Source organism: Dipteris shenzhenensis, chromosome 11 (genome assembly GCF_047967505.1).
Source record: "Dipteris shenzhenensis isolate YYH24624 ecotype China chromosome 11, Dip_SZ_1.0, whole genome shotgun sequence".
Taxonomy (NCBI): domain Eukaryota; kingdom Viridiplantae; phylum Streptophyta; class Polypodiopsida; order Gleicheniales; family Dipteridaceae; genus Dipteris; species Dipteris shenzhenensis.
The window spans coordinates 12,332,301-12,355,855 of record NC_141606.1 but is presented as its reverse complement, the minus strand read 5'-3'; the positions used below and the strand labels follow the sequence as shown (position 1 = coordinate 12,355,855).

The window sequence follows — 23,555 nt, the reverse complement described above, 5'->3', positions numbered from 1 at the left end:
CTTCTCCACCAATAATAATCAACAGCAATCTAGTGGATGAGTTCAGGCTTTCTATAAGACACCACGTTTTGGTTCATTTCACCCATTCTTAGCCATTCTTGCCTCCCCATCACTTTGTCACACCTTCCATCCTACTTTGATTGAGAATGGGTTCTCAAAGCCGTAGAGCTAGTAGACGTGAAAGATGTACGAACCCCCCCCAAATCTCGTTGACGAGGAGCGCAAGCGGAAGGCTCACGAGCGCAAGAGAGCCTCTAGAGCTAGAGCTTGCGCTGCCACCACCGATCCACCACCTCCACCCCCACCCCATCCCCCACCTCCATTGTCCCCCCCTCCACATCCTCATCCGCTCCCCTACCTCTAGCCTCTGCCCTTCCCCTAGCCACTGACATTTTGCCCTCCACCTCTACCTCTTCCCCCTCCACCCTCCCCCCTCCCCCTCCCCCCCTTCCCCTTTGGCGCCTCCCTTCCCCCCTCCACCCTACCATCTCCCATTGATCCCCTTGCCCCACCTTGCAGTAGCAGTGTTGCTTCATGACGCGACTTGCCGAAGTCCATTATCTATCGTCGTACTAGCAAGATTGTGTAGTCCTTTTTTAGTGACCTTACGCCAGCTTCGCAGTCTGCTCTTCTCACGTCCCGGATGGATCACCCTGACTTGGTAGAGTGTAGGAGGCTTGTTGGTCTTGGTGCACATAGAGATAGGGTTGTATGTAGCGAGGTCCTTAGTAGTGTTCGATGTTCTTATGCCTCTATTAAGCATAGGAACTCCACTGATGCCTTGGCAGCACGTCGTGCTATTGTGGCTGCAATTAGTAGACCTCAGATGATATGCCATGTGCATACCGCTTCACCTTAGTTGATCAGTTTATTGGGTATCACTAGATTACATATTTTTGTATTCGATATGTATAGGCTCACTGTGTGAACGTACCATTGTAATTTTCATGGACTCATATTTTGTATTTCACTATGATGGTTTTATACACGTTCATACAGATCATTGTATGAACGTGTATAAAACCATCATAGTGAAATACAAAATATCATTGTATTAGATTCTATTTTATACATGATGTCTGTTGTCTTCTCAATGGGATTTGTTGTTTCTGTAAAACAAAAAATTGTTTATTAGTAGTTATGTTGTAATTGTGTTTTGTGCTTTAGGACATTTTAAAAATGTGACTAAGAAAATTTGTGCACGTACTAACCAAATACGCATGTGGACTTATCTGTTGGGGATGAAACTTTGCACGGCCCTTAGGCTACCCTAGATATACATCCATGCAAGATTTCATTGCCAAATGATTTTGTATGTGCCGCGTGGAAGGTATAATGCGTACATTTTTGCAAGCACTCACTACTAGTGACTACGTATTAAAAGTGGCGCACGTACTAACCAAATATGCATGTGGACTTATCTGTTGGGGATGAAACTTTGCACGGCTCTTAGGCTACCTTAGACCTACATCCATGCAATATTGGTTGCTAGTAGATTTGTTATATGCCACATGGAAGGTATAATGCGTACATTTTTGCATGCACTCCCTACTAGTGACTACATATGAAAAATGGCACACGTACTAACCAAATAGGCATGTGGACTTATCTGTTGGGGATGAAACTTTGCACGGCCCTTAGGATACCCTAGAACTACATCCATGCAAGATTTGGTCTCCATCTGATTTGGTATGTGCCATGTGGAAGGTATAATGCGTACATTTTTGCAAGCACTCACTACTAGTGACTACGTATGAAAAATGGCGCGTGTACTAACCAAATACACATGTGGAGTTATCTGTTGCGGATGAAACTTTGCATGGCTCTTAGGCTACACTACATATACATCCTTGAAAGATTTTATCTCCAACTGATTTGGTATGTGCCGTGTGGAAGGTATAATGCGTACATTTTTGCAATCCCTACTAGTGACTACGTATGAAAAATGGCGCACATACTAACCAAATATTCATGTGGAGTTATCTGTTGGGGATGAAACTTTGCACGACCCTTAGGCTACCCTAGATATACATCCTTGAAAGATTTGGTCTCCAACTGATTTGGTATGTGCCATGTGGAAGGTATAATGCGTACATTTTTGCATGCACTCCCTAATAGTGAGTACGTATGAAAAATGGCGCACATATTAACCAAATAGGCATGTGGAATTATCTGTTGGGGATGAAACTTTGCGGCCCTTAGGCTACCCTAGATATAAATCCCTACAAGATTTGGTCTCCAACCGATTTGGTATGTGCCACGTGGAAGGTATAATGCGTACATTTTTGCATGCACTCCCTACTAGTGACTACGTATGAAAAAATGGCGCACGTACTAACGAAATAGGCATGTGGACTTATCTGTTGGGGATGAAACTTTGCACAGCCCTTAGTATACCCTAGATATAAATCCCTACAAGATTTGGTCTCCAACTGATTTGGTATGTGTCGTGTGGAAGGTATAATGCGTACATTTTTGCAATCCCTACTAGTGACTACGTATGAAAAATGGTGCACGTACTAACCAAATACGCATGTGGAGTTATCTGTTGGGGATGAAACTTTGCACGGCCCTTAGGCTACCCTAGATATACATACCTGCAAGATTTGGTCTCCAACTGATTCCATGCTAAACATTGACATTTTTTTCTTAATCTACAATTTACAAAAATTAGTGACAATATTAGTGTAATAATTGCAAGCATTGATATATACGAAATTCAATATGATATTCAAAATGATAAAGTTCATAGCACAAGAGAGAAAGAGAGAGAAAGAGAGAGAGAGAGAGAGAGAGAGAGAGAGAGACCCTATACTTGAACACCTTTTCAATGCTTAATGTTCAGAATTACTTCACGCGGCATTATTTTTAAATACCTTATATATTAGATGTGTGAATTGAGATATCTGAAATTCAAAATGATACTCCTAATTTTAAATGTTTATGTTAGATTTGAACAAACTATAAACTGAGATAAACAAAGTAAGAACAACATCATGAAAGTACCAAAATGCTCATACATCATAAAAGTAAGAACAACATCATGAAAGTACCAAAATGAATGTGTACATCATCATCATCATTGTGCAAAAGTGCATCCCTAAACAAGATATGTGTGAAGCATGAACAATCATCCTGAATCAAAATCTGATAACTGCACATATGATTTTCTGGTCGTCCTCTGACGGGGCTCCTGTACGACCCGCTATCCAACTGTCTGTTGTGTACCCTCGGGCAAAGCCTCATCTCCTGGATCAGATGGGCCAGCCTCATCCTGATGACGAGGAGGGCATGCTGCACGAGCCACCACTGTCATCTCTGCCTCCCTCGCCTCCTTTATGTATGCACGCCTCAGCTCCCAAAGTCGTACATCTGCAAATATCCGTGCCTCAAATCTAGCTCGAGTAATCATCTCTACATGTAGAAGACGTTGGTCTCGACCCCGCCCAAGCTGCTGCTCCACCCACTGCTGCAATGATATCTGAAGCTCTACCTGTCGCTCAATACAACGTGCCTCCTCTGCTCGTGCCTCGTCACCTGGCATGAAATCACCATACGAGAAGCGTCGCGGAACACACGCTGCAACCACTGAAGTATCAACACCCTCCTGCTGCAGCAAAGCTCTCTGTGCCTCCTCCCTGTAGTGCTCTGTCAAGACCACGCGGGCAAATGGATCAGTGGCATGACGATGACCAGGATATAGATCATCCATGCCTAGTCCTCTGTATGTGGCCACATCAATGTCAGCAAAGCATACAGGGCACACTGATCGTGCCAACATGTGACGGGTCATGCAATGGAGATGTGCGATGTGGCCGCACCCTAGTCCAAACCACCCTACAATGTCAAAATCCTCATGGGCAAAGGACGCAAGTGGCCGTCGGAAGCCTGGCTATGACTACTGCGTCTATGGGTGTCCTAGTGGGCACATCTACAGGAGGGACGGGGTACAGGGCCACACTGGGGTGGATCCTATGGCGAGATGGATCATGACTTATATGTCTCAACTATAAAATATAGTGCTCCGCTCAATGGTAGGCTATGCGTGTTCGAATCCTCTAGTCCTCCAAATCCGCCTCCAACTATCGTACACGAGACTTCATATCCGCCTCCAACTGTCATACATGAGACTCCATATCCGCCTCCAGCTGTCATACATAAGACTCCATATCTTGTCGCAATAGATGTGCCTGCCAAGGAAACATGTCACGTACATGGTGAGAATGAACCAAAAAACTTCAGTTCAAAACATGCAACAAAAAAATAAACTAAAATAATCAGAATAACTAACCTCGATCCCAAACTCAGCCAACAATGCCTCCAACTCTGCAATCCGTGCATCTCGAGTATCCAACTCATGCTGAGGCAGTGTAGATGTGAGAGGTGGGGGAGATGGAATCGAAAGTGATCTCGATAGGGCAGAGACCATGTCGTGCAAGGATGAGGCCACTGAATGAACATCCCCTCTAATCCATCCTCCAACAGCTCACAATGCCGGTGCAGGGATAGTGTGTAGTTGTGGTGCCTCGTGTCGACGCCGACACCTGCAGTCTGACGCTCCTGACGCCCCATCCTACGATCTCCCGCTCCTGGTCCTGGACGGGTACTAAGGTAGTCTACTCGATGACCAAACACAAACTCGGCATATAGCTGCATGGTAAATGACCTGGCTATCTGACGGTTGTGAAGCAATCGACCACCATTCGCAACGAGATATCTCGGATAAATGTGCGCTGCCATGACGGGGTGCCTACAACATAAAATATAAAAGGGCTGCCTTGATCGTGGTTGCATCGCCTCAGTGTGACCATCCCAAAACATATCCTTTAAGGCCTGCCTGTGAGGTGACTCGCACTCAAACAAGTGTCGAATGGCTCTCCAACCCAAGCCATGACCACCGATCTCTGCCTCAGCCTGTGCTTGAAAGATATCCAAAACGTCCTCAAATGTGTCTAATCGACCTAGAGCATCGATGACTAAATTGAGACTTGCGACCAAGTGAGGGGGTGCCCCAGCATCCTGCAGTGCCCTCATCTCAGCTCTCAAAATCGCTATCTGCATATGAACAGTGGTGCCAGAACCTGCGCGCTGGCTGGCGCATGCACAAAAAAACACATGGAAATTAATATTCTATTTGGGTAATGAAAATTAATATTCTATTCAATGGGACTTAATATTCTATTTGGGTAATGAAAACTTTTAGCTAGCCAATTTTGATTGAATTTTTACAAAAGCTCATGACAAGGTTTCATGGAATCACATAAGTCTTTGTATTTGTCCATGTAACTATATTCCCTAGTTCCCTATTTCTATAGTTTCACGTGCCACCTAAAGGGATTGCTAGCCACATGATCTACCCTCTCCTTGCATCAACCTCTCACACCATATGATTTGAAAATGATGTGTAGGCGAATGTGTTGTTCAAATCATCCTATTTGTTTGATTGATTACACTTAGTCAAGTACTCCTTGATGAGGTAGGATGTCGTTGGGATCATCCTATGCACCTAACGGTAGATGGGCCAAATGTGTGGCTATGCCTACAACAGTGCTATGTTGCAAATGTAACACATGCACTCTTGCATGCTCCAAGTTGCTCCACTCTTCAATGGAAGATGCACACACGATAGTTATTGAATGGTGTTATTGACAAAGGGATTTAGATGTACATCCTTGGTCTTATTTCATTTTCAAAGAAATTTCAAACTTTGTGTTAAAGATGCTACACTTTCTATTGTATAGTTAGTGGTCACGTACATGGTGATAATATATGCTAAGAGAACAACCATTTTGGCAAATACACTAGAAGGACAAGTTTAGTAGAGCTATGTTCTCTGAAGTTGAGCACTTCATCTACAATTTTGGTTTTATTGACACAAAAAGAACACAAGTGATGCATTTGCTGGCAACTCAATAATTATTACACATTGAGTTTCCCATCAATATATTTAAAGTTCCATGGCTTTGTAATAGCCGTTTAAGGTACGACTTCTATATGAATTTCAATCACCTATTGCTTGGTTCTCTTACAACCCTACACATCGATCGATTGCTCGCATGATGGTTGTAGACTACATGCGATGAATTTCTATATGATCGATCGCATGGTGGTTGTAGACTATATCTTTTAAGTATAGAGTCTAAACATCACCCTTTGAAAAATAATATAAAAACTACATTAAACTCTTGTTTTCTCTTTTTTTTTAATATATGATTTTTAAAACAAACTATATATGTTTTTACAATTAGATGAAAACTTCCCTAATTTGAAAAATAATATAAAAACTACTTTAATCTCTTTTTTTAAATTAAAAAATAGATGATTTAAAAATACAAAATATATATGTTTTGACATTTAATTTAAAACTTCACTAACTTGAAAAATAATATAAAAACTACTTTCAACTCTTGTTTTCTTTTTTCTTTATAGATGATTTTAAAAACAAAATTTAAACGTTTTTATATTTAAATAAAAACATCACTAATTTAAAAAATAACATAAAAACTACTTTAATCTCTTTTTTTTTTAATAGATGATTTTAAAAAACAAAATATATACGTTTGGACATTTAAATAAAAATTTCACTAATTTGAAAATTAATATAAAAACTAGTTTAAACTCTAGTTTTCTTTTTTCTTAATAGATGATTTTTAAAAATAAAATTTAAACGTTTATATATCTAAATAAAAACTTCACTAATTTGAAAAATAACATAAAAACTACTTTAATCTCTTTATTAAAAAAGAAGATAATTTTAAAATACAAAACATATACGTTTTGACATTTAATTTAAAACTTCACTAACGTGAAAAATAATATAAAAACTACTTTAAACTCTTGTTTTCTTTTTTTTTTATAGATGATTTTTAAAAATAAAATTTAAACGCTTTTATATTTAATTAAAAACTTCACTAATTTAAAAAATAACATAAAAACTACTTTAATCTCTCTCTTTTTTAATAGATGATTTTTAAAAACAAAATATATACCTTTTGACATTTAAATAAAAACTTCACAAACTTGAAAAATAATATAAAAACTACTTTAAACTCTTGTTTTCTTTTTTTTTAAAGATGATATTTAAAAATAAAATTTAAACGTTTTTATTTTTAAATAAAAACTTCACTAATCTGAAAAATAACATAAAAACTACTTTAATCTCTCTTTTTTCAAATAGATGATTTTAAAAAATAAAATATATACGTTTTGACATTTTAAATAAAAACTTCACTAATTTGAAAAATAATATAAAAACTACTTTAAACTCGTGTTTTCTTTTTTTTGAAAGATGATTTTTAAAAACAAAATTTAAACATTTTTATATTTAAATAAAAACTTCGTTAATTTGAAAAATAACATAAAAACTACTTTAATCTTTTTTTTTCAATAGATGATTTTAAAAAACAATTTTTGATAATAAAATAAAAACTTCAGTAATTAAAAAATAATTTAAAAAAACTTTAAAATACATTTTAAAATTTTAAATATTATATAATTAAATTACATTTTCCTATAAATTAAAATTTAAATAAATTTTCACAAAAAAAAATGCTACACTTAAAAAAACCTTACCTAGAATCTCCCGCTCTCCATCTCCATTCGTCGATCTCCGTCGCTCCAGCAATTCCGTCGATCTCCGTCCATCGTTCTCCGTCGCTCCAGCAATTCCGTTGATTTTGATGAGGAGGAGCTCGATCGAGGTTTCAACAATGAGGGGCTGGATCGAGGTCCCTCTCTTTATATAGGAAATTTTAGGGTTTCACAATACCACGATTGTGGTATTTCACACGAACATATCATGCCATGCATACTAAGTCTATACATGCATACATGGCTGTCCACGTGCATTACCAACGATCGTGGTATTTGTGCCACGTATAATCATGGATGTTTCTCCACGTAAGGAAATCATTCCACATCAAGTCAAGCCACTAGCCACGTAGGATGTGAAAGACCTCGATCGTGGTATTGCCATGCGTACGTGTCAATAGTTCCACATACCTCGATCGTGGTATGTCAGCTGCCAGCACACTACGCTGAATACCATGTTGGATGCCACATACCTCGATCGTGGTATTTGACACGCCTCCATGTCATCAGTCTAGCATACCAAGATCGAGGTATGTGGATTTGCCATGATACCTTGATCGAGGTTTACTTGTGGTGCCACGACACCACGATGACATGGAGGTGTGTCAAATACCTCAATCGTGGTATTTGACACGCCTCCATGTCATCAATCCAACATACCACGATCGAGGTATGTGGACACGCCACGATACCTCGATCGAGGTATAGTTGTGGAGCCACGACACCACGATCGAGGTATAGGCTCGGTTTGGTTGATAAAAATGCAAGACCTCGATTGAGGTATTAGCTCGGTTCGGATGTCCACGTGTGCCAATTTCATTGGACACAATACCTCGATCGAGGTATTGCACACCAAAGCAAAACCTTTGTATTTTCACTCAAGGGGGTGTCACACTCCCTCGCGGGTGGTTCGGAAGTCGACACCCTTAGCTTGCTACCTCCCTTGGTCTCGCAAAAACTTCATGATAGAGAGAAAGGAATTCTACATCCCCACAATACTAAATGTGATTGACGAACACCTTTCATAGCACATCCTTCTTTCCTTTTGGCCTACTCTTCTTGGTAGACTTAGAATCCATCACACCATCACCTATATAAACCCCTACAATTTCTCGATTTTGTCCATTTTATTGGACTTGCACATGTTCCTCTTCCTAGATCTCCCCATAGGCTCATGATTCTCTCACTATAACAAATAACTTGCTTGCTATAGAGTAGTATTGCTCCAGGGCTCTCTTGGCCCATGCTAATGGCAATGAAAACATTGCAAGGACATACATGTTTCTAAAGAGCACGATGAAACCTCCATAGAAGATACACTGTTGTGCGAACCAGACGTTGATTAGCCATGCAGACTAAGAATGGCACCGGCTCCCAAGACATCTAGCCCATTTCTTGGCAGGTCTTTAAAGTGACAATATTGACCCCCAAACTGCCATCTACCAGCACCTGAGCAAAAGTCCGACCTTGTGCCTTTGTGAAAATCACCAGAATTCTCATGTCGGTCAAAGGGACTCCCAGAATTGGGCACAAATCAGCTTGACATAGCTCCATCTCTTCTAGTTCAGAGTCCGTTGAAGAAAGAAATTGTACTTAAAAACATGCTTACCACCAACACCATGCTAGAAGAAATAGGCATCTTCATATTAGAGAAGCATCTAAAAGGAAAAAATCTTGTAAATTATTGGACAAGGTGACCAATTATGAATGAAATGGACATATCAGCATTCATGTTAAGGCCAGGGGATGAAGATTTTCTTACCCTCTAAACGTTAAAAGAAGCTTGTCATTACATCTATGTCTCATGTTTAGTAACAAACAACCAAGGAGGCTATGCTTTCTAACAAATAATAAAATGTACAAAAGCTGAGGAGGATAAAGCAGATAGGGTGATAGGGGATGTGATTGGCGAAGATTGTGGAATAATGGAGAAAGGATGTAGTAAAGATTTCTAGAATTATCATTTTGGAATATATTGGCTTTTGTGATATATATTGGCTTGTTGGTATCCTTAATTTTTTGAATAGAGGTGAATGTGAATGTGGCTTGTTTGTACCCTGAATATTTTTACAAATCTTGAATGAGTGCCTTGATATGATTTGTAATGTGTTTTATATGCCTGTATTTGGTTGTTTTTCTCAAACAGATTATAAATGGAAGGCCCTCCTTCTCGATAGTCTTCCGTAAACCCCAACTCGCTTCATGATGCAAATTGGATAAAGTTTAATATCAAAGTGCACGAACGTGGGTGGGGTCCATACCGATCATCAGAGGAGCATCATTACCTGAGGGTCGCCTGAACCAACCTATGGGATCCCTACAAGTTTTGGAGAGATTGCTTCAAGCCACAAATTAAGAAGGAGGAGACTATCAAAGACATCATGGTTTTTGTAGACATCTTCTTGGACCACGGGGACATCGTCCAAGAAGAGTTTCAATATATATTATAAGACGTGCAAGATGAGGTCCCAAGTGACCCACCTAGCCATGAGGAGGAGGATAGTACAAGTGATAGTAATGTGGAGCAGTAGTAGCAATATGCATGACAGCATCAAGATCTATCTGTAGAATGGCGTCTGAGTCAATAAGCTGAGAGACACTTTCTATACAATGTCTGGGACCAAGAGTAGAGAAAAAATTCTTACTGACTCTTCCTCTTATCTGAGTCCAGAAAGACTCTCTGGAATGAAAGGCATACTTTTATCCTCAAGGGGTTCACTATATGTAAAATCCTCTATATCATGTGCATTCAAGGCCTAATTAAAAAGTCTCTTATGTGGATTTTTCATGAATAAAACACACCAATTTTCTATTCAATCTATGAATACCCCCTTTATATGGTACCCTTTTGTATGTAAAAATTGTGTTAAAAAATGTTTTTTTTTAATCCCTTATGTTGAACCCATGTTCTATAGTTACATATTTGTGAGTGACCCCCCTGAGCTCTGATCTCTGAACTTATAGTTTCTGAGGCCAACCTCTCACCTAAGAATTTCACATCTCCTAGTGCGAGCAACTGAGTGATAAAAACCACTAATATCAGTGAGGGCTGAAGCCACATGTGATGGGTAAGGTTGCCCATCCAAGTATGTGAGAACACCAAATCTGCAAAACCACCTCTATGAGGCCTCCTTTGCATAAAAGGCATCTAGAATCCTGATACTAGCAGAGTGTCCTCTCATCTGAGCCTCTCCTTCCATAAAAACAACAAAAAAATGGTTTGAAGTGGACACCCCAATGCTAATGCATACTGACCCACCTCTGTCCAGAGCCCAACCATCCACATAAAATCTATCAATCCTTGCATGGATAGGCATGTGCACCCTCCTGTTTGACCAAGAAAACAGGATTGACTGTGGTACATATGATCATAGTATGGGAGCAACTGGAGCATAATAATGTCTCTTTTGGAGACAAATTTTGTTTAGGTATACTCATTTTGCAAATTTTTTTGTATATGAACACTCTTTTGGAGATAAATTTTCTATATGAACACTCTTTTGGACCCAAATTTTGTATATGAATACTCCTTGGATACATATGGTAATTAATTTTATGGATATATATGATAATGTACGATGAAGTCTTTAAGTAAATTGTCTTTTCATAGTTTTAGTAAATTGAACTTGAGTTTTAAGTAGTAAATTGTATTTTCTAAAAAGTGTAAGTATTTATTGCTTTTTTCACTTCTTACCTGCTCTTATGTTTGTGTTTATTTTCTTGTTTGTGTTTGTGTTTTTCCAATCCCACCAAATTAGGCATGTCATCACATTGCACATCCAAAGAGAACAGACCTTGTGTTCATGGGACCCATTGTAGGAGGAGACGTCATGGGCTGTACTCTCCAAAGGACTTCGATTCCACTCACCTGACTCCTTAGGGCTGGGACTACCCCTAGGACTACGCCTGGGTGGACTCCCCATCATGGGAAAACTCCTATTTCAAAACATAACGACATTTTGCTTTTTCAAGGAAATTCCAGACTCCCAACTATCTTATCAACCTCTCTATAGCAAGCATCTCCCAGCTCTTGAGGCCAGTCTGTTGCACAATGGCATTTGCTTCCAACAACCTATGCTCACAAGTTGTTCATCTTGACCTCATCTTGACTTTGTTTTTAATTTGGCTTATTAAACTTTGTGTTGTCTCAGCGCCAAGTCTTTTGGCATTTTTGCAATTCTAATAATTTACAAAAAGCAGCGCGTGAGGATATTCAAAGTTGAACGTCGTTCTAAAGTCAATCCTAGAAAATTAGAGCCTCATTGAGTTGTGCCCCTTCTAAAATATTTGGAACGTGAGGCAAAAGTGTGCATGCCTCCTCTTCCTTTAATACAAAGTCCACATCAGACTAATAGGCTAAAAGTATATTCTCCACATGGTACAGGTCCGCATGGGACCCCAGAAACCATGTTTAATGTCAAGCAAGTTTGCTCCACTAGTAGCCCTCCTATAGTAATCCCAACTTCTTAGAAGAGAACTTATTTAAAATTCTCTATTCTCATGAATTGTGCTTCTCTTCACCCTTATTTTCAAGGGTTAATCTAGCAACGAGGCATCGTTGGCCAAATAAGTCAACATGAACACATGTGAGCTTGACATGACATCCACAAGTTGGGCCATATCTAATCAATAGCCTACCCAACAACCAATGAATTTTGTAAAAATGACAAGCTTCCAAATATCCTTAGATGCAAATATGCATGTACTCTTTTATTTGTGATATGGTATTCATCTTGACTTCTATGTTTAAATAGTCCCCCCATCTCATCTAGAGATAGAGGTTCAAATGGAATAACCATTGCCTCTTGAAATTGTTAATTTGATAATTCCCTTCACGATGTTCGAACTGCATTACCAGACATCGAGAGGACATCATGGGAAAAATTTTAGTATAGGAAGAAAAAAGATACATCATGATATCATGATTAATGGAATAAAAGATTTGTGACCTCCCTAGCCATGAATGCTTTCTTGTAGTATGGGTTAGCCAATAGTCCACTACATATTGACCACTCCTTAAATTGTTTTTCCATGCACACAATATTATATTGTATTGAGTGACCTACTCTATACTATTTGATTGCTTTGCCTATATATCCACCGTTGTTGATCAGGATAGGCGTACAAGGCTTATCATTCATTGTCCAAAGCATGAACTAGATCATAAATATTTTATTCTTTCTCTAATTTTGTAAAGTATCTACGGAGGAAAGCACTAAAGCATTTGTCTTTTCTAGACAAGTTGGAGGCAAAGAGCACATTCCCGCGGCCACGTAGTCCTCATGCGAACTTCACGGCTGCGTACATGCCTACTTCCAAGGATGATTGTATCCCAGTGTCTGGACTTCTGCACCTCAAGCTCCTGTGTTAGGCTAGTCTACCGGCTCTACCAATTAGAATTGGCTGAGAGGGTAGAGAAGCTTGTGGGAGTTTCACAAAAATGCACTGTATAGCCTTTCATCACTCAAACCAAACATCACACAAGCTCACAAACAACGGGGATGCAATAGAAAATCTACTCACTATTCCCAACATTTCTACAATGATGGAGGAGCAGAAGCCACAAGGTTATTCCCAGCAGAAATTGTGATTTTGGTGTTTCTCTCTCTCAATTTGATCTCCAATTTCGAAACAGCGCTCCATCCTTCTCCCTATACAGTTGGAAGTCCAATCGCAGTTTCAACCAAAGTTGGTGTTCCTTGTGGGATTAGTGCGACCAATGGGATTGGTGTTCCTTTTGGGATTAGTGCAACCAATGGAATATAAAGCTATGAAGCTGGATGAATTCCATAAGCGATTGCGTCACAGGGAGGATCTTCCAACGAGTTTGATTGAATCATTGAACTAGTCAAGTCCACGAAGGGTGGAGCTTCCAAAAGACAACATAAAATGCCGTGCGTTCTAGATTTGTGCCCAATTTCCACTCATGGACACCCACCTTCACTTCTCCTTTTTCTTCTTCTTCTTCTTGTTGATGATAAGCTCATGGTCCTATGCAGCCCCTGCCCCCTCGCCTTCCTCCTCCTCCACCTCCACTCAACAGTCCACTTCCTCCACCCTCAGAGTTCTCGTGCCCCTCAAAGTTGGCTTCACTGAGTTTGTTTCGTGGTCCGGCTCTCCCCTCGAACCCACCTTCGATGGCTTCTGCGTCCAAGTCTTCCTTGCTTCTCTGCTGCTACTCTCCAATCCACCTGCTTACAAACTGGTCCCCTTCGGAGATGGCCATACGACTCCAAACTACGATGACATGGTGCAGAAAATCGAACAGGGGGTCTCTCTCTCTCTCTCTCTCTCTCTCTCACTCTCTCACTCTCATACACACACACATACATTCTCTCTCTCTCTCTCTCTCTCTCTCTCTCTCATACACACACGCACGCACACTCTCTCTCTCTTTCTCTCTCACACACACAGAAGCGAGTTGTGCAGGAAATAAAGCGAGCGAGAGACACAGAGACAGAGATCCATCTTTCTAGTACTCTAAGCACAAAAAGCACGGACAGAGTGAGCGTGCGGACTTCAGAGGCCTGACTGTGACACACAAACACAGAGAGACACACCCCCCACATATACACACACACAGAGCGCCAGGGACGTCGTCCGAAATTTCACTTGCCCAGTTTTTCTCGTTTTCGTGGCATATTTGGCCTTTCCAAAGGGGTCGTCGTAAATCTTGTTTCCGCTTTTCCCCGGGATAACATCCTTCCAATTTGTGTGTGTGATTCGCAGGAAGCTGACGCCATTGTGGCTGATCTCACAATCACCACTGAACGAATGCGGAAGGTGGACTTCACCCAACCGTATACACAATCGACACTAGCGATGGTTACGCCGTTCACGTCTAACTACGATAGTGACGAAATTATGTGGAACTTCATGAAACCTTTCTCGGTCGAGTTGTGGATCGTTATTCTGGCAGCTTTCTTTTCCACTGGCTTTGCCGTTTTCTTTCTGGGAGGCAAAAGGAAAGACAACAAGGAAGCCAGTCCAGATACCCAGCATCACGTAAATCGCGACGGGCAAACAGATGAACATCCTGTAGATCCGAACGCGCAAACAGATGCAGATCAGGTACATCCCAACGAGCAAACACATGAACATCCTGTAGATGCCAACGCGCGAGCAGATGAACGTCCTGTACATCCCCGTACCATGGCTTCCAAGGCTATCACGCGACTTGGCGAGGCTTTCTGGTTGGTTTCCCCGTCCTATGAATTCCATGTACTCTTTCGCATTTTCCTCTAAGGTTGTGTGCAAAGCTCCATCGACGTTCCTTATATTCGTCTTTTACGTCGCTAATGCTGAAATTTAAAAAAGAGTCTCTTAGCACCTCTAAACACACCTCAAGACTCAGGGTGTACGTCCCCAGCCCGCCAAATATTACCATGTATTGGCAAGCAATTCTCCATTTTGTGCTTTAAACTTTATACGCATGGCTTCGCTTGATGCAGGTCTACGGCTCTCATGGTGTTCCTAAAACACGGTAGGCTCGCAAACATTGTCCTCGCGACGTCGTTGTACGCTATTCGTGTCTGCTTTTATTATATCTGGAATTGGAATTTGGAAACACAATTTGATGTACCGAGGACTCTCATGGAGGACTCAATCCAAATGCATGCTTTTATTATATCTGGAATTGGAATGTGGAAACACAATTTGATGTACAGAGGACTCTCATGCAGAGGAGGACTCAATCCAAACGCATGCGACTCTTGCTTGGTTGCTGGTAGTAATCATCTGCACTCAAAGCTACACAGCAAGTCTAGTCTCATATCTTTCATCTCAACAACTTTCTCCCGCTATCCAAGGGTTCGATGCTTTGGTGAAGAGCAATGTAGCAGTCGGCTACCAACAGGGATCGTTTGTAAAGACCTATTTGACAAATCTGGGTGTGCGCCCAAGCAGACTTAAGCCGCTTGCTTCCGAACAGGATTATGCAAAAGCTCTCAAATTAGGCACCACAGCGGCTGGTGGAGTTGGAGCGATTGTGGATGAGCTTCCCTATGTACAAATGTTTGTAGCAGCATCCCAATGCAATTATGCCATTGGGGACGATCAAATCACCGACTTCGGTGGTTTTGGCTTTGTAAGTTTAAATTGATGCCCTCCCACTTGTCAATCGTGATCATGTGAAAGAGTCTACAATGCAAGCTTGGCAACATAGAAGGACTAGTGTACTAACACTTGCTCGCTTACCTTGGAGCAGGCATTTGCAAAGAACTCCTCCCTTACTGATGAGATGTCGACGGCAATACTATCCTTACAGCAAGACGGCTCGCTTCTGAGAATGCAAGACAATTGGTTAAAAGTGAGTCAATGCAGTCAAGTCATCGGCCCGATTCGATTGCCATTAGAGGGTTTTTGGGGGCTGTTCATCATTGTGGCAGTGTTGTATATTTCCTTATTACTTTTGAGATTTTTACCTTGGAACTTGCTCGTGAAATGCGCAGCATGGATTTGCCCGCAAACAAGTAGGATTATCTCGTGCGGGTCTCCTCCTCATGACCAAGCATAAACAATAAGCCCTCAACATGAGACTAGGTCTGGCAACTACTTTGCATGTTGCTAGACCTTTTGTCCCCTTTGGCCAATAAAACAAGTTACTTCATTGTTGCCTACACAATTAATTTCATGAAGTCTCTCAAGTAATGAAACGAGAATGAAACTATCTCAAATCCTAGCTACTTTTTCATAAGATAGGTGGAGGCTTGGGCCAATGCAAAATATACTTCAAAATGATTTCTTCCGAGCATTGGCCTTGCATTAGGCTAAAGGGTTTGCATATGCTTAGTCATCTTGAGCTATAAATAAGAGAGTATGACTGTTCACAAGAATTCTCTCCATTTAGATACTCTTATAATTTAGAGATATACATATTGGAAGCTATATTAGATGTGACATGCAATTTGCAAATAGAAAGATGACTTATGAAGTTGTGCTATTCAACATTCACAAAAAAGATCTTTTCATAATACTCACTATTACACAATCTTCCATTTTTGACACTCATCCCCTGAAATTTTGCATGCCTTAGAACATTTTTTGTGCCAATTCATGGAATTTGTTGGTCTGATTTTTGGGCGGGGAATCCGTCCGTATGAGTATCAGTATAGGCATTGATGTAGCCGACGATATATGCATCAAGAATTGATGCCTATACCACCAGCCATACTGACTTTGGCATTTCAGATACCAACACCTATACCGATTTTGTCATTCCTCGATAAAATTATAGAAAGTAGTTTGCAATAAGAACAAAATTATTTTGACTTGCAAGTTTGATCATTTTAAATATTAAAAATTTAAGAGTATGTACACCAAGTTTGAGATCAAAATAATCAGATATTCATGATGAACTTAATATATACAAATGGACATAATGCAAGTATAACAGTAAAATGGCCAAGGACAAAAAGCCTTCGCAATGGCAAAAGAATCAAGTAGCAGCATTTACATCAATGATCAGAAGCTCTATCTTCAGTTAAGTCCATCATGCCAAATAAGTCTATCTCTAGTTCTATGCTCAACTCACCTATATCATCATGGTCTATACTACCTAAGACTTAGTCCTCCAATTCATCCTCTGCCATAATATTAGGTGATGCATGATCCCCATCATCTTTCCCAGTGTCATAATCTCCACCTTTCTCTATTACAATGTTATTATTTCCACCTTCTTCTTCATCCGTATCGTGATCTTCATCTTCTTTCCTAAATCCATTAGAATTAATTGAATCCATTGACATCTATGTATGTGCATTCTATCTTTAAAAGTCAGTTTACTTCAAGAAGCAAGTTGGACCACCAACCACCATCCTCTTCCCAGCTCAAGTGTCTCTTTGAGAGATTTGGATGCGTTACTAATGTAAAGATGAATCTTATCCATTGCTATCCATGCGTTCCGCATGAAAGACCATTAATTTATGCTTAAGTATAAACATGTTACAATTGTTTAAAGATGAGAAGGGATTAGTTTAATTCATTTGTACGTACCTCTTCAAATTGTTCGAGAAGAACAAAAGTATGACTTTCATTGGTCTAGAGTTTGGTGGAGTCTATGGGGAAAAAAACCACTACTATATTTCCTAACTGTAGCATTGGGACTATTGTAGATAGTCCTAATTAACCATTTTACATCAAAAATACAAATACTAAAGAGTCTAAATCCAATTTCATAGAGTTTGTGTATGGTCCCACAATAATCTAACTATGAGGCCAAGAGATTATTATTAGATGCATATGCTAGCCATGACTCCATAATCAAATGTGGCTCTCTTCGGATCGATGCGTTCCACAAGAAAATGTCATCCATATGATCATAACGCATTGTACTTTTTGTACTATGAAAGGAAAAACATAGAATAATGAGGGTGTATTTTATAGAAAATATGAGCAATATGATTACCTTATGTAAATCAAAAACTAAGAAACTTACATGTAGATTACATCCTCATTCACACTCCCATCACTTGGTTATATCTCTCAGTTATCTTTAGGTTTACAAGAAGCCTTTTGTAGTCAATCATGTGACACTTTTGGGAGAAGAGTAAGGTCTATGGATATGGTTGCATTCTCCTAGATGCAAGGCTCTAAATCTCCTTCTCTCGTTTTCTCTTTCTGTTTTGGCCTCTCCAATGTCCGATATATCTCTAAATCCACTTTTGCATGTCCTCACTATTGAGGATTCAAAACATGTTGAATTTCTCTTTCAGCTCTTCGCCCATCTTTTATTAAACCCCTTTCCCTTGAGCAACCTCAGCAGTGATATGATCATCATCCTTGTTTTATTACAAGTGTGTAGTATATCAAAATCACATAGATGTAAGAAAGTATGTTGTATATACTAATGACTCTTGCACAAGCCAAACGCTTCCTTTGGGTCTTGCTTTTTGCCTTACAAATCCCTTCAAAGTTCTCATAAACCGTTCGAGCAAGAACATCCAATGACTATGAATGATTCTTGCAATGGAAACCTCTTCTACTATGTGTACAACAAGTGCACCTGAGTCATCATCCTTGAGGAAAAGTGCTTCTCTTAAACAAGTGCACAACTTTGATGGAGTCAACCCCAGCCTCCTTGATGCTCTATAAAGAAATATATTTTTGAGAGATCCATCTATTTCATGTGCCCACATAAGATTCAAAGTTTTCTAGTCATTTAAAATTAAATAGAATATAAGGTGATATAATAGTAAGCACCTCACAATGCCACCTTTTCTTGTAGATAGCTTCTCAAACATCTCCTGGTAAGTGATTGGGAGGATAAGCAATAAAGATGTTATAGCAATGAATCACAATCGTAGCTATAGTAATACACCATACCCCTAAGAGCGTTCAAGAATCAATATAGATTTAAAACATGTAGAATACATGTAAGAAATTGTGCTAATCATGAGAGTTGAGACTACTAAGCTTATTATAATTTGTATTGTCCTTTCAAGCAATGCATGCACTACAAGGCACAGGCCCTTTTTTGACGAAAATACCGACCTTTTTTATACCAAAAAGTCTTTTTTATAGCAAAATTTTTTTTTAAACGGGTGCAAAGGTCGGTATTTACATCGCTATTAGCGTCAAAAAATAATGGTCGCTATATTAGTGTCGCTATATAGCGACACTGGTAAATGTCGCTATATAGCGACAATTAACAAAAGCTTAAAAAAACATTAGTGGGGCTAAACAGGGCCACAGCAAGCCCTGTTTTGCCCCACTAATGTTTTTTTTTTAGTAATTACAAAAGAAATTTTTTTGTTACAAAATTTCCCTTCTGAGAAGGGTGATACAAAATCGCTCAACCGAGCCGAGCGACAGAAGCATATACATGTCGAAGATATACAACATTGTTTGTTACAAAATTACCCTTTCAAAAAGGGTGATATAAAATCGCTCAAACGAGCCGACATACAGAAGCATATACATGGCGAAGCATATGCAAACTACTACTACTACTACTACTGCTCATCCGAATCATCATCCTCGTCCTCGTCCTTATCCTCGTCCTCATCACACTGGCCTAATCCCTAGCCCTCGTGAGCTGTGCCTAATCCTTGGCCCTCATGAGCTGCGCTTGATCCCTGGCTCTCGTCGAAGCCGTGTAAGCCTAATCCCTCGTCATCACCACTCACCTCTACTGATGGGACGTTTGAGCTTTGATTCTAAGAATGAAACCATATTAATTGGAAATTAGATTGGAACTTAAAGAATAAAACAGTTTAAAATGTGAGATTACAAGTAGGAGTAGACTTATACCGTGCGAGCAGCCACCTCAGCCCAATCGACCTTCGCTCCTTTGTTCCTATGCAGAACCCGCAATCGACCACGGCTTTGTTCCTATGTTCCTATGCAGCATCTCGTCTCTGTGTCTGTGGGAAGGCAACCCATCGCAGCTTGCTGTGGGCCCAATTTATGAGAGTTAGATAAAGTGCATGCAATATGTAGTAAAACAAATAGAACAATACATTAAATGAGAAGAAGTAGACTTACCATGCTTGCCTCGAACACCAACCGTCTGCCTGCACCAAAGTGCGAACTACCTACAGAGTCCAGCCGTCTCCTCCCAGCCCTCCTCTGACCCTCGAACAGTTCGGGATGGTGGTCCCTGTACTACTTCTTGAAAAATTTCCAGTCAGCTTTGTCTACCCAGCTGGGTTTAGCCTTATTATTTGCGATGGAAGTACGCAAGGTTGACCTATGATGCTTGAAGAGGACCCCCATGTGCTCTTTCATGTAATCCGAATTGAACTCCCAATTTCGGGAGATAGGATATTGTCTTTTCAATTCATCGATGACTGGCTACTTCTTTTGGTCATCTTGGTACCGCTAGTCAGTAGCTATGCCACTCCTGAAGTGGTGCCTCATCAACCGCCTCATGGTGGTGTGACGCCAAAAATTGATATTTTTTATTTGGCATTGGTATTGTTTTCTTCTATGTTTGATAAGAGTTTGAGTATCAAGTGATAGCCTAGCGGCTCTAACTTATTTCTATTTTCTAAGATATTGCATGGGATTGAGAGGATGAGTGGAATGGTTCATTGTAAATACCATGTGTATGAATAATAAATACCTTGGTATGGGGTGAGAGTTATTTGTGTATGGGATATTATGGGGTTTTTAGAAAATAGGAAGAGTGAGTCATATAAAGAGGTGGGCTCATGTCCATGTGTTCCAATAATATAAGAGAGATCACATGCCAAGCGTGTGGAAGGCATGTGGAGGAGTGTGGAGTCAAGAGGAATCCTTCTAGAACTCCTATGTGGAATAAGGAAGATGTGGGCATATGGAAAAGAGAGGGTCCCTATGGGCTCCATGTGGGGAGACTCTTGACTTTCTCAATATTTTAAGAGTATTGAGCATCTTTTGATGGGACACATGAGTAGTCTCTCTCTATGAGTAGTCTTGGAGCTTCTGCTCCCTCTTGTATGTATGATTCTTCTCCCTTGTGTTTGTAGTATTTTGAGTTGCATTGGAGTGGAGTCTCACTCTATTGGTAACGAAGGTCACTTCATGTTCTCTCTCTTGAGTGTCTCTTCCCTTTTTTTCTCAATTGCTGTCTCTTCCAAAGTGCTCAAACATCTTGTCTATTCAGCTGCTCATTGCGCATACATGGTTTATTTATTTCCCAAGCCACAAAGGGAGCCCTTCCTTTCCTCCTAGGAGACCTCTATGGGACTTGGATCGTTGATGAAGTCTAAGCATGGAGGTAGTATTATCCCAAGTCGACACCAATAGAAGGAGTAGGTGTTTTTCATGACAATTTGACCCCCTGTCAGTATTTTGCTCATAACTTTTTTCTCGGTGGTCCGATTTGGATGAAATTATATTAGTGCGAAGCTCTCTTCAAGGAGCATCATCCTATGTCTTCAGTTATTGCATTAGATGTCAATCCAAAAATCTATGACTCTCTCTGTGTGGTGTCTGTTTCTTTTTCAGACAGTTTTTACCCCCGCCCAGTAAATTGCCCATATCTTTCCGACCGCTTCTCTGTTTCTTTACGAAACTTATATCAGAGCGAAGCCCATTTCAAGACGCATTTGGATATGTGTTTGAATATTTGATATCATGTCTCTACTGAAAGCTATGGGTCTCTATGTCTTATGACAGTTTGGAGAGTGTTTTGAGCTGTGTAAAGGTGTCTATGAAGGAGGTGCAATGTTTCCTCGGAACCTACCCATCCGACCAAATCAGACCCTTCAAACTCCTCAATATATATCAATTCATGGCATGTTAAGCTGCAAGATCTTCTTTCAACAACGTATCACTCTTCTCTTTGGTGCAAACTGGCTTGTTGAGATTATGACCTCTGCTGATCCTTTCCTTCTCCCGATGCTTGAGTACAACATCACTTGGGATGTTACCATCTTCATTCTCATATAAAGGAGGAAAGTATGGTGTGGTCTCTTGTTATAAAATCTTCTTTTTAATGTCCCTTTCCCAGTGATAACTATCTCTATCACTCAGTTTGAAAGTAGCACGAAGTGAAGAGGTGTGTGAAGTTTATTACCCCAACTTCATGTCACATCTTTTGGTGGAGATCACGGGAACGTTTGGTATTGGATTCATCCCACCTTACTAAATGGTCTCGGGTGTAATGGATTGCATGTTGTGCCTAGTATGGGCATGTGTTTTTTGATGTGATAAAGAAGATGCCTAGAAGAACTCCGTTAGAAGAGATTGCAGCCCGTTTAAGAGAACTAGAAGATTGTGAAGGTGATGCTCAAGCTATTCGCACGATCATCATGATCATATCCTTTATGTTTGCACTCTTGAATATGTTGGTGAATCGACAACGCCGGCAGCAGGCACCATGATAGATTGGGGATTGTTTCATGCACTGGCAGCTTGGTGTGAAGAAGAGTTGAGTCTTTGGGTAGCAGGGATGATTTTTTCGCGTTAGTTTCGTTAATAAGCGAAAGTTTTATATGCCTTGTGAAAGTTTATATGCTTTTATAAAAATAAAAGCTTAGTATATTCGCCACAATTTGAAACTAAAATTAAAAAAAGAGCTAGGTTTAGCCTTTAAGATTATAAAATTATAAATAAAGTCCATGAAAATTCGCCAAAGTTTTATATAATAAATAAATATATTTGGAAACTTTCGCCAACATATTATATATATACAATTTAAAATTTTGGCTAGATCTATACAATTAAGCACCAAAAGAAGACTTGTGCCCTTATATCCAATGCACATTTGGCTAACTTAAGCCTATGGTAGGCCCATCATTAGCAGTATGTCTACCCCTCATCAAGTCATATAGTAGGGATATATCTCTTCATGCTTCTATCTTCAACAAGAACATGAAAGGACACTACGTACATAGGTAAACATAAACAACAAGTAGATTCTTAGCAAGAAGAATCAAATGATTAAAATGACACAAAATTAAAGAATGAAATTTTCTATAATGGCCTGGTAGAAGGCGTTTTGTTAGATATTTTAAGTATTTCTTTAGTCTCAGTTTATGATCGCGAAAAGTAGGTAAAAATTAAACTAAATTAATGAATAGAGCTAGAGTAGTGAATACGCAGTAAGTCAAATTTCATCATGTACTTCTATACATTTATATATTTAGAAATTTATCACAATGCAAAGAACTTGCCAGTCAATAGAGGCTTTAAATATAAATCTACCCCTCAAGCACTTAAGCCATCTATCCAGTCTCACAATCTTCTATAGTGGAAGATTCTATAGATTTATGACAACAAATAAGAAGAAATGAACTAAACTAAAATGCCACATGCAAATACTTAAATGTATGTATCAATGTATAGGGGGACATACTCTCTTTCTATTTTTACACATACATACACATGTTGTTGGTCTTGGCATTGAAGTCCCATATGAGCAAGACCTTTCCTAGCTACTTGCACCTCTAGATGTCCTCGTGGAGTGCTAAGGAAGGTAAGATATGTCCTTAGAGATTGTCCTAATATAATCCAATGTCTATGGGGATACATAACATGTT

At 39.7% G+C, this 23,555-nt stretch overlaps 1 protein-coding gene across 1 annotated transcript; it reads left to right on the top strand.

Moving 5' to 3' along the window:
• Window positions 1–13,514: 13,514 nt before the first annotated feature.
• LOC147896622 (glutamate receptor 3.1-like) lies at window positions 13,515–16,420 on the top strand. The gene is made up of 5 exons (XM_087381707.1): window positions 13,515–13,861; window positions 14,320–14,783; window positions 15,042–15,073; window positions 15,273–15,676; window positions 15,797–16,420. Exons 1-5 carry the CDS (start codon window positions 13,517–13,519, stop codon window positions 16,103–16,105), a joined length of 1,554 nt encoding a protein of 517 aa, XP_087237833.1. The 5' UTR covers window positions 13,515–13,516; the 3' UTR covers window positions 16,106–16,420.
• The last annotated feature ends 7,135 nt before the right edge of the window (window positions 16,421–23,555 follow it).

Bases quoted from the DNA above. Each gene is read 5' to 3' on its own strand.
- LOC147896622 (XM_087381707.1), top strand. From the start codon at position 13,517: ATGGACACCCACCTTCACTTCTCCTTTTTCTTCTTCTTCTTCTTGTTG. The intron at 14,784-15,041 runs GTTGGTTTCCCC...CGCTTGATGCAG, and splicing joins CGACTTGGCGAGGCTTTCTG to GTCTACGGCTCTCATGGTGT. The intron at 15,074-15,272 runs GTAGGCTCGCAA...ACTCTCATGCAG, and splicing joins CATGGTGTTCCTAAAACACG to AGGAGGACTCAATCCAAACG.